The 17,633-nt window shown below is 37.5% G+C and overlaps 1 protein-coding gene across 1 annotated transcript in view; it reads left to right on the plus strand.

Annotated features, from left to right (window-relative positions):
- Positions 1-17,633, plus strand: part of ANKIB1 (ankyrin repeat and IBR domain containing 1) — a gene marked incomplete at its 5' end in the record, with an annotated part of 63,717 nt that overhangs the window by 14,143 nt on the left and 31,941 nt on the right. Inside the window, 5 exons of the mRNA XM_019530949.1 lie at positions 294-411; positions 7,670-7,878; positions 10,583-10,671; positions 14,043-14,187; positions 16,481-16,647. Coding sequence (XP_019386494.1) covers positions 294-411; positions 7,670-7,878; positions 10,583-10,671; positions 14,043-14,187; positions 16,481-16,647 — 728 coding nt within the window. The remainder of the gene's footprint in view (positions 1-293; positions 412-7,669; positions 7,879-10,582; positions 10,672-14,042; positions 14,188-16,480; positions 16,648-17,633) is intronic.

Raw genomic sequence — 17,633 nt, forward strand, 5'->3', positions numbered from 1 at the left:
ACGCTAGTAATATTTGGGGGGGGTTGGGAGGGTTTAAACCTGTGAAATTTGATGTAAATTACAGTATGCTCATAGACTTTGGAATAGTTGTCAATTTGCACAGCATAGAGTCAGACTAAAGTGTTTTACCGCATCTTATCCACTCAAAAAGGCATTCCCTTTACCTGAGGGTTGAGGTCATTGTTAGGTAGCTAAAGTGCTCATATTATCATTACCTCTTTAATTCCAAATAGTGGTTACCTGAAAATCTGCTCGTGCTGTAAACTAACTCTTCTTCCTCCTTCTTTTCAAAGCCATATGAGGGACTAAGACTTCAGGATCTGCGAAGGCTAAAGGATATGCTGATAGTAGAATCTGCTGACATGCTTCAAGCCCCACTGTTTACTGCAGAAGCTCTACTTCGAGCACATGGTAATCAAAACTTTTGAAACATTCATCCAGTTTTTTAAATTAATTTAATAAAAGTGGTGTACATGAGGGTGTTTTCTCCTTTTCTTAGGCATAATAAAAAGACAGAAAAATGAATTGTTAACATAACCCTCAAGAAATATTACCATATATATTTGAATATAAAACAACTCTGAATGTAAGATGACCACCCCCAGTAATTAATTTCTGCACACAGAAGATATATAAGTTTGTTATAATTTTCCATGTATGGAGACTAATTATTGGAGGATCATCCTAAATTTGTGCCCCCCCCCACTACTGCAGGTGGTGGCAGAAGAGGTGATGGGAGGGGCAATAATGGTGCAGGTTGGGGGAGGCAGTAATGGAGCAGGTAGTGGGGGCAGCTAATAGGGGGCAGGCAGTGTGGAGGTGGTGGCGCAGACAGAGAGGCAGGCAGGCACCTTGCCCACTGCTACCTGCCATCTTCCACCACCTTGCCCCCCATATTATGCCTGTTACTGCATAGCCTCAGGTTGCACTAATTTCCCCCTTCCCGTGTTACCCCTCCACCCTTCTCCATACCGCTTCTTCCACCCACAGCCTCAGGTCCCCAACTCCCGTTCTTCCCATCCCCCTCCCCCAAGATCTCCCCCCCACATCTGTGTCTCAACCTCGCTCCCCTTTACTTTTGCTTGGCATCAGCAGGCTCCGTCCCTGCTGCAGCCCAGGGATGGAGCATAGCTCCAGCCAAGCACTGAGCAGTGGCACAAAGCCAGCACTGCTGTTCCAGCCCAGTCCTGTAACAGCAGCCTCATTCTTTGTAACTACTCTAGAAGGTCATTCCCATTTATTTTGTGAAACTAATATCTGCTACTAAAAACCAGAGTGTATGGATAAAAGCTGGCACTATTATCTCTTACAGTAAAACTAGCAATTTGTTCTAATAATTTTATATGAATTTGGGTAATTAAAAGTTACTTCCCAAAAAATTTCTCCTTGTCTCCAAAGCTACCACTTATGATTTGGTGTAGTGGGACAGGGACTTGTAGACAGCCAGTCAGTTTCCTTTTCTCCTTTGTATACCCACATAAGAGAAACAATGACCTACCAGTCGGTGTTGTATCTGGTGTGAGTTGCCAGTTACCAGCAGCAGCCAGGTGCAGATGCTTTAGAGCATGAATGTCCAACTTGTTTGGCCATGCAGACTGAATGCAGACCCCGGGACTTCTTGCTGCCTAAATCCTGAGTGTGGGTATTGGCAGCAGTATTCATAGATTCATAGACACTAGGGCTGGAAGGGACCTTGGAAAATTGAGTCCAGCCCCCTACCCCAGGGGCAGGAAGTCATCAGGGATCATAGGATCCCAGCAAGATAAAATTCCAGATTTCTCTTGAAGGCATTCAGAGTAGGTGCTTGAACCCCCTCTGGCGGCAGTCTATTCCAAACCTTGGGGGCTCAGACAGTAAAGAAATTCTTCCTTATGTCCAGCCTGAAACAGTCATGGAGGAGTTTGTGATTGTTCAACCTTGTCATCTCTTGGGTGCTCTTGTGATCAGACGTTCCCCCAGATCCTGGTGAGCACCCCTGACAAACTTACAGGTGGCCACCAGATCACCCCATAGCCTGCACATTTCCAGGCTGAAGAGTCCCATGACTCTCAGCCTCTCATCATAAGGTCTGTTTTCCTGACCTTTGATCATGCGCATGGCTCTCCTCTGGACTTTCTCAAGCTTCTCCACAACCTTTTGAATTGTGCAGCCCAAAATTGGATGCAGTACTCCAGCTGCGGCCTCACCAAGGCTGAGTACAATGGGAGAATGATGTCCTGGGATTTGCTTGAGAAGCATCTATGGATGCAAGCCAGTGTTTTACTTGCTTTACTAGCAGCAGCATCACATTGAAGGCTTGTGGTCAGTCGTCACCCTCCAAGTCCCTTTCGTCCATATTGCTAACCAGTATTAATCCCTATGGATTTCAGCATCACTGTTTCAGCATCCTCAGGAACACAGAAGTTAGTCTCTGCTGCTCAGCTCCCCTTCCCCCTTCCCCCCTCTTTTCTCCTGCAATATTACTTGCCAGGGGTAACAAAAACTTGATTTTGGTAGTAGCTAGGTTATGGGGAAGTCAGCAGCAGTGTGTTCACAGCCACACTGTAACAGCAGCTCTGGCAATGTGGGGATTAATGTGGCTGGAGCAGCAGCTTTGGCAGCTACAGGAACAAGCCCCTTAGGCTGAATCTGGCCCGTAAGGTTGGGAGGTCCAGCCTGTGAGAAGCTGCCTTCATGGGACAGATTGACCCTGCAGGCTGTATTTTTAACATCTGCTTTGGAGGAAAATGCACTGGGGAAAAATATGAATTTAACAGGTAAAAATTGTTGTTTTGTGTAAAAACAATTCAGCATGGAAAAGTAAGGCATACAACAGCTAACTCCCACAACAGCTTACATTTCTCTTGCATTTTTATAAGGATGGCTATACTCATTATTCAGATGTATATATTATCTGAATAAAATAAAATATCTGAATAATGAGTATTGCCAGCCTTATAAAAAAACACAAGAATTATATACAAGGTTGTCTGTGTGTGTGTGTATATGATCCTTAATTAAAATATGCTAAGACCACTGTGTGCTCTTATGGTTTAACTTTTGATGAAAGCCCAGCCACTAATGACACTAGTTGTCATTCACATAGATAGGAGGGTTTGCATCTAAAGATCATACTGCTAGAGTGAAACTTCAGGTTCTGATTCAGCAAAACATTTAATCACTTGAAAGGTCCCTTTACAGCTAGATTATTAATATGGTTAAAGTAAAGCAAGCTTTTGTGTGTGTTGCTGGATTGGGCCATGGTTATTTTTAACACTGTTGTTTTTGTGGGGTTTTTGCATAACAGCAAGAGTGAGAGAAAGTGTAATAAAGAAATGTGATTTTAAAACCACAACATTTGGCAGACTGTCTCATGAGTAGGCGTAGAACCTGTAGCTATTTTTAACTGTTTAAATTTTGACTACCTTTCTAGTTGTGTCATTTTAATTGAGAAGCGTACCAGATACTTGTGTCAGTGTATTTAAATTACAACCTAATCAAATCCAGCTGATAAATATGGTATGATTTATGTGTGTGCGTATATATCTGTGTGTGTATATGTATATATGTGTGCATGTATGTATACATAAAAGTGCATGCATTCTGTATTTATATGTATGATATTTGTGGTAGATATGTATGATATATATGATCTATACAAATAATGTGTGTGCATTTTTTTAATTAAATGATTTGCTTTGTGTCCTATATAGTATTACTTTGTAAGAGGAATACAATATTGGATCTTTAAAAATATTATAACTAGCCAAAGAGCTAGGCAAATTCTGTAACCTGTCCAGACACGCTGAAGGACAAAATTATGGCAGTGCTATGTTTTACAGTACATGATATCAGACTGAATTCTAAAGCGATGAGGTTGAAATAAACTGTACAGAAATGTCTGCTAGCATCTAGTGAGCCGTACTTGAGATTTGAGAAGGAATCAGTCTAAGTTGCAAAGGTCATTCTCTTGATGTTGCCTTAGTGATGTAGCTGTAACGTAATGTAACTCACTGCTACGTAGGGAGAGGCATAGATATAATTTGAAAAGTAGGCTGTTTTGCCTTTAGCTGTGTTAATTATAAACTAGAAAGTATTCATCCAAGCAAAACTAAAGCTGAAAAATGTGTTTTAAATAAAATAAGAAAATGAAAAATTGATATGATTGTGTAACAGAATTAAATGAATAACTGATGAATCCATTCAGCTTTAAATATGATTACAAAAATTAAGAGATGAAGTAGAAGCAACTCTGGTTATTGTAGTACTGCCAGATTTTAATGTTTTGTGGTTAACCTTGCAGGAGAAACATACGTATATAAAATAAGATTATGTGAAATAAGCATTCCACACACTAGGTATTTTTCACAAATGTTAATATAATTTATTTTACTCACTGTTTTTAATTGTTTTTAGCTTTAAGTTAAAATCTGATCATATGACAAACTTTGTTTTCCTTTATTACACAAGAACATTAATTTGTTAGCCCTAAGTTCCCACATGAGAGCTGGGGTTGTGTTTTTGTTCATTTTTCACAACAGAGCTCAGGCATTTTCAGAAAATAGCGCTTCATATATTGTGGCAAATAAGAAAAGATTCATTGACTTTTTGACCCTAACAATTTACGTACTATCTTTTTTAAAGTGTTTTTTCCTGAATGAAAGGCAAAGTCAAGCTACTCTCACTTATAATGCATCTCATGATTCTAAAAGGAATTGATTTCAGGATGAAAAAGATGTAGTTCAGCTAATGTTTTATCACCTTACATTTTGCTGCAGCTCATGGTTTACTAAAGAGAAGAGTGGAATCCACTGAGCAAGAGGTTGGCACTGTATAGCCCTGTGGGCTGAATATAACCCACAAAACCATTGGATCCAGCCTGCAGACATAGTGCTTTGACAGGCTTTGATGGCAGGGGGCTTTGGCTCTAGGTGCTCAATCCACAATACCAAGGGGACAAGTGCTGGTTGCAGGTGGGTTCTAAAACCCATGTGCCCATCTGCCTCCGACCCGGAGTAGGTCATTACGGCCTGCAGCTGAAAAATGTTACCTACCCCTTCACTAAGCCACAGGTCTTTGCCACTGACTCCTAATTTAAAAGGCATTACAGCTGTCAGAGTAGAAGATTTCTTGCAGCAGTTAACATTATCTCAAGGTCAACAAATTCCCTTGAAAAGATTATATATTCCGGATAATTTGTAAAACGGCATCCTTTATTCTAGTAACAGGAGTGCGAAATGTCAGTTTTTGCAGTCTCATGATTTGTAGGTATCATGATCTTAAGCAAACAATATGAAATAAATGAAATCTGTAATATACTGTGCGGGTTTGGCAAGCAATGCAAATTTGAATCTAGAATAATTGCATTTATATTAAAGTAGTAAGCGGATTCCAATTTGATTGTTCATTTTCAATTTCAGTGTGTAATTTTTAGACAAAAGTTCTACTACGGGGGGCCCTTCGTATTTTATGTTAATTTTTTATAGTATATCAACTTTTATTCTCGGAGCTGATTAGAGATTTTTTTAAAGTTCTTTTCTTCTAAATCTAAAATGTAGGGCCTTTTAAGCCATGCATTGTTGAGACTGAAAAATAAAATGAAGCTTTATGTAAGATAGCATAGTAATTGACACCAATTCAACCATCTCTCTCTTGAGACTTGAAATCGTAGCACTATCATAAACTGTGTCAAGTTGTATTTCTTTTTCAGTTTGAAGAGGTTCATGTTCTTGGATGATCTTTAACACTTTTTTAGATTCAAAGTGACACATCTGACAAGTTAATTGGGGGAGTGTTTATGGAAAAAAACATTTGTTACGAGTTAAAAATGCTGAGTATAAGTTATTGAAAAACCAGAGTATGAAGTAGCACTAAACCAGTAGTACTGAACCCCCAGCCTGCAGGCCAGAAGTGGCACCTTGTCATCTGGCTCATGGGGCTCCCTACAGGTCTGAGTGTACAGGGCATCACAGCACCCAGTCCTTGCACACAGGAATTGTACATGGCATCCAAAGTCCAATCCAGCATATCGCACTGGGCAGAAGTGGCGCTCATAACCCAATCCCTGCACAAGAGCTTAAGTCCAGCCTGATCCCAGTACACAGGACTGGGCAGAGGTAGTCCAAGGTCTTGGAACCGTATCCCTACGTGCAGGACTGGGCAGGGGCAGTGCAGAGCCCCCAGTGCCTGATCCTGGGTAGAAATGGTATGGGTCCTCAGAGCCTGGTCACTGCAGGTAGAAAGATTTAACTGTGAATTTTATAATTGCAGAAGTACATACATATAAAGTTCGAAGTAATGTTTAGATTATTTCTTTTTTTAATTCAGATAACTTTTAATGTTGTATTTTTATGGATTGTGTTCATGAATGTGCAAACAGCTGTTATTGTTTAGGTGACAAAACCTTTAGGTGTTTCAGGTCAACCCAAATCATTTTTAAATGTGGAATTAAAATAGTCTCAATGTAATGCTTACTATACAAAAACAAATCCTTAGGACCAACAAACTTTAACATTTTAATAACAGTTTGTCAAAATACCTGCAAAAGAGGTTGAAAAGGGTATCAAGATGTAAAATCAAACCCTAGTCAATAGGATGCTTATGCTATTTGGAAGAACTCCCTCATTTCACAGTATTAAAAAATTACAAAATTGAAAGTGTTAATGACTTGGCAATACTAGCATATAGTATTGTCCTTGACAGTACTATCTTAAGGCGGAGTTAATTTACTGCGCCTTATTACCGGCACATGTGTAGATGCTTTACTGCAGAGCTAATTAGTCAACTCCAATTACCTGTTTATATGCAGCCACTATGAAATAACAACCTTAGTGACACCCTGGCTCATTTAAGTCAATGGGAGTTTTGCCATTGATTTCAGTTGAAGGAGGACTTTTCTCAGCATCTTCATTTAGCCATAAAATGTTAACATGTTGTAGATGACTTACAAAGAGACCATTAATGCCTTATACACATTAACAACTCAGTTTACATGAGTAACCTCAGTGCAGTTCAAGGGACTGCTGTACACAAGAGTTGGTTGGATTGATTCTAAATGATGGTATTGCATTTGTCATGCACCCAAAATCATTGCATTAAAGTCCCTGAAAATGCAAGGATTGTGAAATCAGGTGCAGCAGGAAGAAAGTGCAAGTTGTAAAAATGTCTATCTTAATATTTTTTTCATACATACACACACAATGAGCAATTCTCCACATTTTCCTCTTCCTTTGTAACATTTGGTTTGAACCAAATGTGTTTAAAACAAACCCTAAAATGGGTCCAAACTGAGCAGTCATTTTATCATGTTCAAGATGGGTACTTTCTGTGGAAGCACTTTGATATAGGGACTATTCTTCCGTTTTCTTGTATATTGCCAAACTATTGGGTCTAGTTCCTGGCTGGAGTTCACAGAAATGAGGATGATGACAGGAATATTAATAATGTTTTCTATGTTTGGGTTTTTGACATAAATAGAAAAGAAATTCCCAGCAGTGCAATTAATTATAAATTCTGCCCCAAATTATAGATCGTGAAATTAGTGTCTCTTGAGGTTCTAGTATTCTGTTTTCACACAGATATAGGTACTTCCAGTTTTTATTGAAATATGTATTTAGAGGTTTTTTCAATGATGCAGTTATAAATAAACAATTCTTATAGCCAAATATTTTTCTTTATATTTTTGTTGAAGACTGGGACAGGGAGAAATTACTTGAAGCATGGATGTCTAATCCAGAGAACTGCTGCCAACGTTCAGGTGTTCAAATGCCAACTCCACCTCCAAGCGGATATAATGCCTGGGACACACTCCCTTCTCCACGAACTCCCCGCACTACTCGCTCTTCTTTGACGTCTCCTGATGAAATCAGCCTGTCACCAGGAGATATCGAGACAACTCTGGTATGTTTTCTTCTTAAGAAAGATTCTCTCTTCAGTGGCAGATATGTCTCTTGCAAATAATTAAAGGTGCAAAGTGTGCTAAGAGTTAACAGAAAGTTATTTTGTAAACTGTGGGAAATGTAATCTTCCATAATCTCATCAGATATGGTTTATGCAGTATGCTTTTATAGTCTATTTTTACTGCCATGTAAATGCATCTAAAATTATAAAGAAAAGGAGCCAGTTCCTAAACAAACATGCACATCTGGTCAGATGAGGTATTTGTCATTTGCTTATGCAAAATAACCATGGAAAGCATATAAAATAGATTTTCTTTAAAAATGTCATTTCGTGGACTTCGTAAAGGTAGGCAGCATTAACTTATGCACGTTAAAAACTGAATCTATCATTACATGGGTTGCATGTGGACAAAATAAAGGGCCCTACTTTGAGATTCACTGCCACCATTGTAATGCAGGGCTGCTGCTTTTAAGAGATAATGTTATACCAGTAGTGTGTACCCCAGCAGTTTTTTTAAGACTTTGTATTTTGAGGTTCACTTCTATAGTACCCCTTTTCCTGAACATAATACTGTGAGCCCTGACTTTTTTATATCTTTTCATTAAGAAACAAAATTCTCTTTGTCTGTGTTTGGAATGTCAGCCCACTAGTGTACTGTAAGATTATAATTATTTTTCATCTGCGGGGGTTCCTTGAAACAGTTTACAAGACTATCACAAATTTCAACTCACCTTTCATTAAAATCAGTACGACTTTTTTGGAAGACAGTTCTCTTTGTAATAATCCATAGCTGTAACTTGAATAAAATTTATGCTCGATGACCCAAGCATTTTTTCTACACTATGCATAATTTTGTAAATGGAATATTTCTGGACATCGTATAACAGTGCAGTTTTGCATTCAGTGCCCAGAAAACCTTGACTTCTTTAATGATACAGTAATTGAAAAAGTTCTATATGGAATGATGTTGTCATTTATTTGGTAGTTTTATGCACTGGAATGTTTGTCCTAGAATATTATCATATGTGTATTGAAATGCTAAGTATATTTTACACTATATTTTATACTTCTTTTTCCTAATATTAGAGCCTTTAACCCAGAATACAGGTTCAGACTTGGCATCACATGGTGGTTCCAGTTGTATATCTGTGGTCTCATAATTTTGTCTGGATTTAAATTAAATCATGTTTCTATTATTATAAAAGACCTACAAAATTATCAAATTAATGTCTCCAAAACTACATTTGTGAAATCATTGCCAATTTGACTTACTTTTGGCCAGGTAAGAGAGTGAACATTGTGATTTTTAAAATTTATCAAGTATTTTTTTTAATTGAAACTTTTTGTAAGTTATTTCACTTTTTATATTTTAAAATTGCACAGCTGGATGTTTTTTACTTCTTTTACTTCATTATTATTAGAATTTCTCATTTTTTACACTGACACTTTTCCATATTAAGAAGTATCATGGTTATAATGGTTGCCTATGCAGAGAAAAACAGGTCCAGGTTCTCATTAACATCCCTATTTCTAGAACAGCAGAACTCCTGCTTGAAATCAATAAGCTAAGAACTACAATTTAAATAATAAATATTTGCAACCAGCAGTGCCTTCCAATACACTGAAATGTCTACAAGTTATGTGAGTTGAAATAGCTTTAATTTGGTTATGTGCCCCCTAAAATTTGTAGCTTGAAGTCCTGGGTTTTGCGCTCCTAAGTAAAATCTTTGTATAGCTGCCTTAGCTTGGGCTTACATTTCTGGGAATGTTATCTTGTGTTTGTAAAAATGTTAATGTACAGTACTGAATGTCTGAAAACACTTTTACTGCTAACTGTTACGAAGTTTTCTCCCAATAAAAATAAAAATACATTTGTTGGCTCTAGTGCCACAAGCATCTATGTATACACCTAACGTCAGGCATATCAGTAGTTCATGAATTAGTTTCCTTTATGCTTAAATGTTTGCAAAATGGGGGCCTGAATATTCAGTATTGCATTTTGGTAGTAGCGTAACTGTTTTTTAAGATGCAAGTAGGCTATACTGCCAGTAATAGCATGTTGTGGGCCAGGGAAAAAAGTATAGCTTAGGTCATTTATAAGTGTTAATGATACGAACAAAATTTCAAGTAAGTTTTGTGAAGTCAAAAGTTCTTTTTATTAACGGATTGATTAAAATGATAATTTAAATAAATTATTGAAATAGCTCCATCCTGGCATCGTCCTAATTCTGCAATAGGCTTAGTGTCTCCTGTGAATTCCTAAGTGAAGTCCTGACTGCTCTGTCACCAAATCCTGATCCTGCATTTACTGAGGTACATAACGAAGCTGTTGTTGACTTTAAAGATATAGGATCTGGCCCTGTTGTGTCATTATTGGGAATAAAGAGTTGTGAGCATTTTGCAGAATGAAGTGCAGACTCAGGTGGTAGAGATCTGATGAGATGCCCAAAAGATTTCCTGCTCAATTTTTAAAAATGGTAAATGTTGGAGGCTGTTTATGAAGAAGACACATGAATATATTTCCATTTGTATGATTCTGAAGTAAAGCAAAACTTTATTTTGATAAGTTCATAAAGATTTTCCCCAATCTTGTGTACCTTTTAAGTAGTATGGGGTTTTTTTGCATAATTCTCTTGAGTTCTGCATATTGCATATAGAGATTTAGTATGGTCATAATCATCAGTACTTTTTTCTTAATCTACAGTGTGACATTTGTATGTGTAATATTTCTATATTTGAAGACCCAGTGGATATGCCTTGTGGACATGACTTTTGCAGATCATGCTGGGAGGCGTGAGTATATGTGTTCTAGCATTTATTTGCAAATGAGTAGATTTTCCACTTACAAAAGAAGCACAACATTTCATGGCATCTGACAAAGTAGTCTGTAGCCTATACAAGGTTATGCCTTTCTGAATGTTTTTAGTCTTTAAGGTACCCCCCTGCTTCCTCTTCTACCTGACTTCTCCCTTCTCCCAGAGACTATCTCCCTTTCTCAGCCAATGAATTTGTTAATGTTTGATGGCTGATTTTGATTGATATCGTAGCTAACTCAATGCTTTTATCCCACTGGTCATTAACTGGCTCATACTTGTATAGTTAGGGCTTTGGCCCTAATTCAGTAAAGTACTTACACTAATTGAATTTGTGGGACTGCTCATATGATTTATTGAATCTCCTTTATAGAAAGTTGTATTTGTTTTTAAGATAAATACATACTTAGTTCCATCCCTAGTCAACAAAGCACTTAGTAAAAATTAAGTGTGTTTAATTTTTTTGTTGAGAAGCACATTCTTAAATAATTTGCTGGCTGGGACATAGTTGTCATAGGTTGACCAGTTTATTATTTATTTTGGGGTCTAATTTTTTTTGTATCAAAAAGTTATGGTACTAAAAGTCCTGGTGTGAACCCTGTTGTAGTGACACAAAGGTCACTATAACATACTTTCTTACCACGTCTACATGAGATAATGACTGCGCAGTAGCATTGCATGGCAGGAAGTGTGACGCGATGCTATTGTGCAGTAGTCATGAATTACTGTACAGTCAGTGTCATAAAACAGACATTCCTTGACCCAACTGCATGGTAATTCCAGTTACTGCTCGGTCCTTTAGTACTTGTTTATAAAGAACTACTAAATGACTGTACAGTAAAGATTGCATAGTCATTGTCTCATGTAGACATGGCCACTGTATATGAAAATCTTCATACTAACATGAACTGCATTTTGACTGATATAACTACACCCACACTAAGAGCATTCCACTTCCTTTAAATATACCATTTATAATACAACTTTGTAGTCTAGAAAATGTAGTGCACCCATCACTGCTGATATCGTGGAAGAACATTAGCATCATATGAGCTTACTTTTTAGAGGCTTTTTTTTTTTTTTTTTAACCTGATCAGAAGTTTACCATCATTGTCCTGTTGCCTTACAAATTGATATGTCCCATCAGGGTTTGTGAGGCATTCATTATCGGTGCAGATGTGGAGTCTTAGTTAAAGAGTTCCTGGGATATCTTGCCTCACCTCAAAATCACTAGTCAGTAAAGTGTTTAGGTTCTTATCCTTATGATTCTATACTTGATGCTCAAATTGTGACCTGGACATGCCCCAAACTACTGCTTCCTTCTCAGGTTTTAGCTAATATGTAGCATTCCATTTCTTGAAGAAGCAATTTTTAAACAAAATTATTAGTGTTAAATTTACCCCAAGGATGTGCCTCAGGCTTGGGTGACAAAATACATACAGGGATTTATTTTAAGGATTGCTGCTGTCTGGTAAGTGTGAGTGTTTGTGAATACATGTAATGATAAAAGCTAGTGGGTGGTTTGCTCAGGCAAACTTGTCCCTCCCCCTGCCATTAAACCAAGCAACACCATGCTTTTTGTAAGATCAAGTTCACCCTCAGTAGATTTCTCAGAATCATCTTGCATTCTTCCAGGAGCTAAAGATTCCTTGTGGAAGTTTGGCCCCAGGAGCAGAGCTTTTTGTGTAATTGAAGGTACTGTGAAGTGTTCAGGATACTCCTACTGTTTAGAAAATGTATATGCTTCATCGGTGCCAGTATAGTGTTAGTGCAATGAGTCTGGATTCATCCTTCCACACTCCCCTGCCAGAGAAAGCTTTTCTACCTCTCCCTACAGCTAGTTTCCACTTAAGTTGTTTCTTCTCTGGGAACCCCTTTGAGAGTGGCAGTCATTGAGCTAGTGGTGTTCATATTGTGTTTCGGGGAACAAGCTTTGCTCCCTATTAATAGACCATGAGTTTAAATCCTTAAACTGGTCTCAATCTGCCTCTTGCTTGGCATCAAGCAAAATAGGCTTGTTGTTCAAATGTAAATTTCTGTACAATTTAGAAGATGTTAGGCATCCCACAAATTTGTCCCCAGTGACATCTGCCGAAGTCCTACCTTGGAACTGCTTGATAGGTGGTACTGTGCCTGAGAAATTAAACCTACTTTGGTGGGGTGAGGAGATGAGTTGATGAAGCAGACTAGATGTTACACTACAAATGGCACCAGACAAAAATTTCACCTTGTTTCTTTATTGGTGAACTTGTATTTGGAGAGGTAAGAGAAGTATTTCCTCCAGAAGGATATGCAGTCCTTATTTGTTACTTCTCTTGGTAGATTGTTCCACTGTAAATCACCCTTAGGTTACAAGTTTGTGCCTAATTTCTAATTTGCGTTTTCTGGGTTCTAGTAATTAAATATACCTTTCCTTCTTGGAATAAAAAACCTTTTAGTTCTCTATAGGTGCATCTACACGAGGCATGTTAATTCACATTAGCCTAGTTTACTGCACAATACAGGTGGACATCTACATGTATGCATGCTTACTGCACAGTAAAAATGGCTAATTGTGACTAAATTTGATACCTGCAAATGGGGCACATGGCAGGGCTGAAGGGACTTGGCACTAAATTTTGTGCCAAGTCTCTGCACATGTAAACACCTGCCAAAATTGTTTACTGTGCATTAGCTTAATGTGCAGTAAATTAGTCAAGCTTAAATGCACAGGTAGACAAGCCCAGTATGTTTTCCTGTGAAGGTGCTTAGAAATGTAATCAAGTCACCTTTCAGTCTTTTAAAATATTTTTTTATATTTCTCACTGGACAGCGTTTTCTCCAGCCTGTAATAATTTTTGTGGCTGTCTTCTCAACTTCCTCTGATTTTTTTCAACATCCTTTTTAAAATGGAAACACCAGAAGTATACAGAGTATTCTAGTATTTGTCTCACCAGTGAATGTTTTAAATGTATGATAAAATTATGTAGGCATATAATTATTGAATATCGTGATTTCTGCTCTTTTTCATTTTTTGACATAAATGAAGAAATTATCCTCAGTTTTATTAAAAATTGCCTAGAGGCATCTAACACATGGCAGACAGATTGAAACCACACACATGTATTCAAGTGCTTTTTTCAGCTTCTCAGTTTTAGTTTTTTGTCATTTCTTTTTCAGCATGCTACTCCTCAATTCTCGGGTACTTACTGAGTGTAAAGACCAAAAGATAATTGATATGGTTTTTTAAATAGTTTAATGGAAAAGTACATAAATTTTTTTAAAACTAGTATAGCTATAGTAAATCTGCAGTAATTGCTTGACTCTTATTTATGTATTATTTTGAAATACTTACTGACATAATTTTGGCAGGTTTTTGAATTTAAAAATTCAGGAGGGTGAAGCTCACAACATTTTTTGCCCAGCGTATGATTGCTTCCAGCTTGTGCCTGTAGAGATCATAGAAAGTGTGGTTTCCAAGGAGATGGACAAACGTTACCTACAGTTTGACATTAAGGTAAATTGTCATGCCATTTTTATGTGATCGAAGTGAACACATTTCATTATTTTAATTTATATCACCACTTTTGTGTGAATACTGAAATATGACAGCAGTTTAGTAGACCTTAATAAATGAATCCCATAGGTCTGAAATATATGTAGCTTACACACTGTGCCATAGGGTTTGGATTATTCAGGGCATGGAAAAAATATGTATTTCCACAAGAACAGTCACTACTTTTCCATACAGGCCAATTAAACTATCCTAATGCAAGTAAAATTGCTTGATCAAATTAATGGCCAGAACAACTGATATCTAGTTTTTAATCAGCCAAGTTTGGCTTTTTTCAAATCTTATAGCAACTTTGTAAGTTTCTGAAAAACATTTTAAGTTTTTGGGACATTCTGCTGCACCTGAATGATGCTATTCATACTGCTATACCTTTGTTCCATCCTACTGTAGTTTCATAATATTACTATTTAACCAAATAGCAAAAGAAGCTTAAAACTTTTGATATGACTTTTAGATTTTACAAGCCTTTGCCCTCTGCTACTGTACAAGGGACATTTTTTGCATGGTATTAATCTGTAAATTGGACTCAAAAGTAAAAATGTCATACTTAGTCTTATAGCCTATTGAGCTAGCATAGTTAAGATATCCCAGCTTCTTTATTTAAGAGCACAGCAAGGAGTGATATAGCTAGAATCATATCCAGCTATCTTTGACTCCGCAGCCTGAATAATCAAATACCCATTTACAGTTAGGTTCACTGGAGCTCTCCTTTGGCACATAAACAGGGCACAGTTTGCACCCTTACCTGCTACTTTTTAAATAATGTGTTAAATTATCTCTGTGGTGGGAAAGGCAGCTTGGTACACTTCTTTACCATGTGGCTAAGTACAGACAGTCAAAAAGCCTGAGTCTGAATTGATTTAGTCTTTGCACATTAGTTTAAGTTGCATAGATTGAACCCATGAGCAAGTGAACAGACATTTCCTTTTGATTCTGGAAATGGAGCCACATGCCTGCAGTTGCTCAGGTCAGAAGATTGGGGGGGGGGGCACTAGAGCATGCCTTCCTGCTAGGCTGGAGCAGACAGCTTGGGTCAAGGCGCTAGCCTGCCCACCCTGTGAGGGAATGGTTTGTGGGAGAGGTGCAAACCATCCTGGGATGCTGGGAGCCTGTGAGTTGACTTGAATCTGGAGGGGATCTGGGATAAAAGTTCAATAAAACCTAAATCAGTTAAATCTGATACTACGCCCATCCAAGCTTATATTAAAATGGTTTTGGCCATTTTGAAAGTGGTTTATGTGCACTGAACTTCTGTTGTGTTACAGATTTGAAACAGTTTCTGATCACTTATGCTGGTTTATGTGTAATTTCTCTGTAATAAGGCCCTTTAGTGTGAGGTCCTCAAATCTTATTCAGTAAAGTGCCGAGATCTAAGCCACTACCTTGTACTTACTCACCTTTCAAGTAGGCGGCAGGTAGGATGATTTTGGATGGTAGTGTCACTGTGGGGGTTTTCTTCTCTATAATTTATTTAATCCAGTATTTACAAGAGAAGGCACATTAACTTAATGTAAAAGTTCAGAAGTAAATTTCTCAGTTATTCTAATTCTCTTTTTAAGATCGTATCTCAGTGGCATTGAGATTTCTGATAATTGGCATAAGTATTTATTGTTAAACTGGAGCAGTTATATGTTGCAAAATTTCAAATTATGGTTGTTGAATAAATAACAATAATAGCATGTCAAGGGGTGCCAACGTATGGTGCACAAACTACACCCTAACCATAGTCACTGGATCCAGCCCACAGAACAGAAGCTTTCACATTATTTGGCAGTGGGGGGCTTCACCTGTACCACAGCCAAGCACTTCATGCATGCAACACTATAGCTGAACAGCAGAATGAAGAGGTGGTGTGGACAAATAGTGACTGAGTACTAGTACCAGGCCACCTTCAGCCTAAGCTGCATCATTCCAGCCCACTGATAGACAATGTTGTCAACCCTGATATGTGAGACTTGCACATATTTAGCATTTTGCATACAGTGTGGATCATTCAGGTCTTAGGATAAATATTACATTCTAGCATAGCAAACAAATGCAATTTTAAGCTAATGATGAAATCAGTTTCTTGTTATAACAATTTTAAATCATACAAATTTTAGTTACAAAACTACAGTATGCTCTCTGCCCTACCTTTATTAGAAGGAGGTTTTGATCACAGCTTACAGTCTATATCAGTGGTAAGAATCTATTCTTAAATGTTAAGTAATTTTCTTCTTTTTTTCTTTCTTTTCAGGCATTTGTTGAAAATAATCCTGCCATTAAATGGTGTCCTATAGCAGGCTGTGAAAGAGCCGTCAGGCTTACAAGACAGGGGTCAAATACAACAGGTTCGGATACGCTTAGCTTCCCTATGCTGAAAGCACCTGCTGTGGATTGTGGAAAAGGGCATCTTTTCTGCTGGTTAGTCCTAGAAACTTGTATGATTACATAAAATGATCATATTCACTGCTGCTCTAGAGGTCATTAAAACTTCTTGCCGTCTGCCACATTACAGAAGCCTGAATAATTGACTTCTGTAGAGCATGATACATGACTATAATCTGTCACATACACTTGTGCTTGATATCTGACCTGCTCATACGTCTTTGTATCTTTTGGGGCAACAAACTTTGAGATATTGCCTGCTATATTATACTAATAACTTGGCAAGCCACAGAACAGCTGCATGGATCTCTATGTATTTTTAGCTTTATATTCATTAGGTAACTTGTAATAAGAAATTACAAAGTTAAAAATACATGACAATCACCACTTAATGGAAAGATTTTAAATTTATGGGTGACATCCTACCCACAATTTGTAAGATGATTTCAATCTTTGTTGAAGCAACAAAGTCCGCTTAAGTGATATTGAAAAAGAGAGCTACTCTTGTATTGTGAAAAGAATTATATTTCTGTCTTCATGAACATAAAATTTGATTATCCAAAACAAAGGATTGGGATGTTTTAGTCAAAACAAACAAACAAAAAAGAATGCATCTAAGGTGATTCTGATAAGTTGTGAGATGCATAAAATGTGGTTTTAAACAAGTCAATGATCAGTTGTTCCACATGTCCACTGAGGGTACATGAAAAGGTAATTAGCTTAATTTTCAGTAAAGAAGGCTTAAGTTAGGAAAAACTTTCAGACCTAAAAGATAGTTAAACAGTGGACCAGGTGGTATGATAAAAGATTATGGAAATCACTTCACAGGAGATTTTTAAAAGCAGGTTAGACAAACATCTAACATGTTGGGCATATCTTGAAACAGGGGATGGACTAGATGACTTTTTGAGGTTCCTTCTAGGTTTGTAACGTATGACTTCAGTTATTCCACTTTCATGACAAAGAAACTTTTCTTGCTATTTGAGAGGCTAGCAGTACTATTAAGACAAATTGTATGTTCA

Source organism: Crocodylus porosus, unplaced genomic scaffold (assembly GCF_001723895.1).
Source record: "Crocodylus porosus isolate Cpor-Errol unplaced genomic scaffold, CroPor_comp1, whole genome shotgun sequence".
NCBI classification, from domain to species: domain Eukaryota; kingdom Metazoa; phylum Chordata; order Crocodylia; family Crocodylidae; genus Crocodylus; species Crocodylus porosus.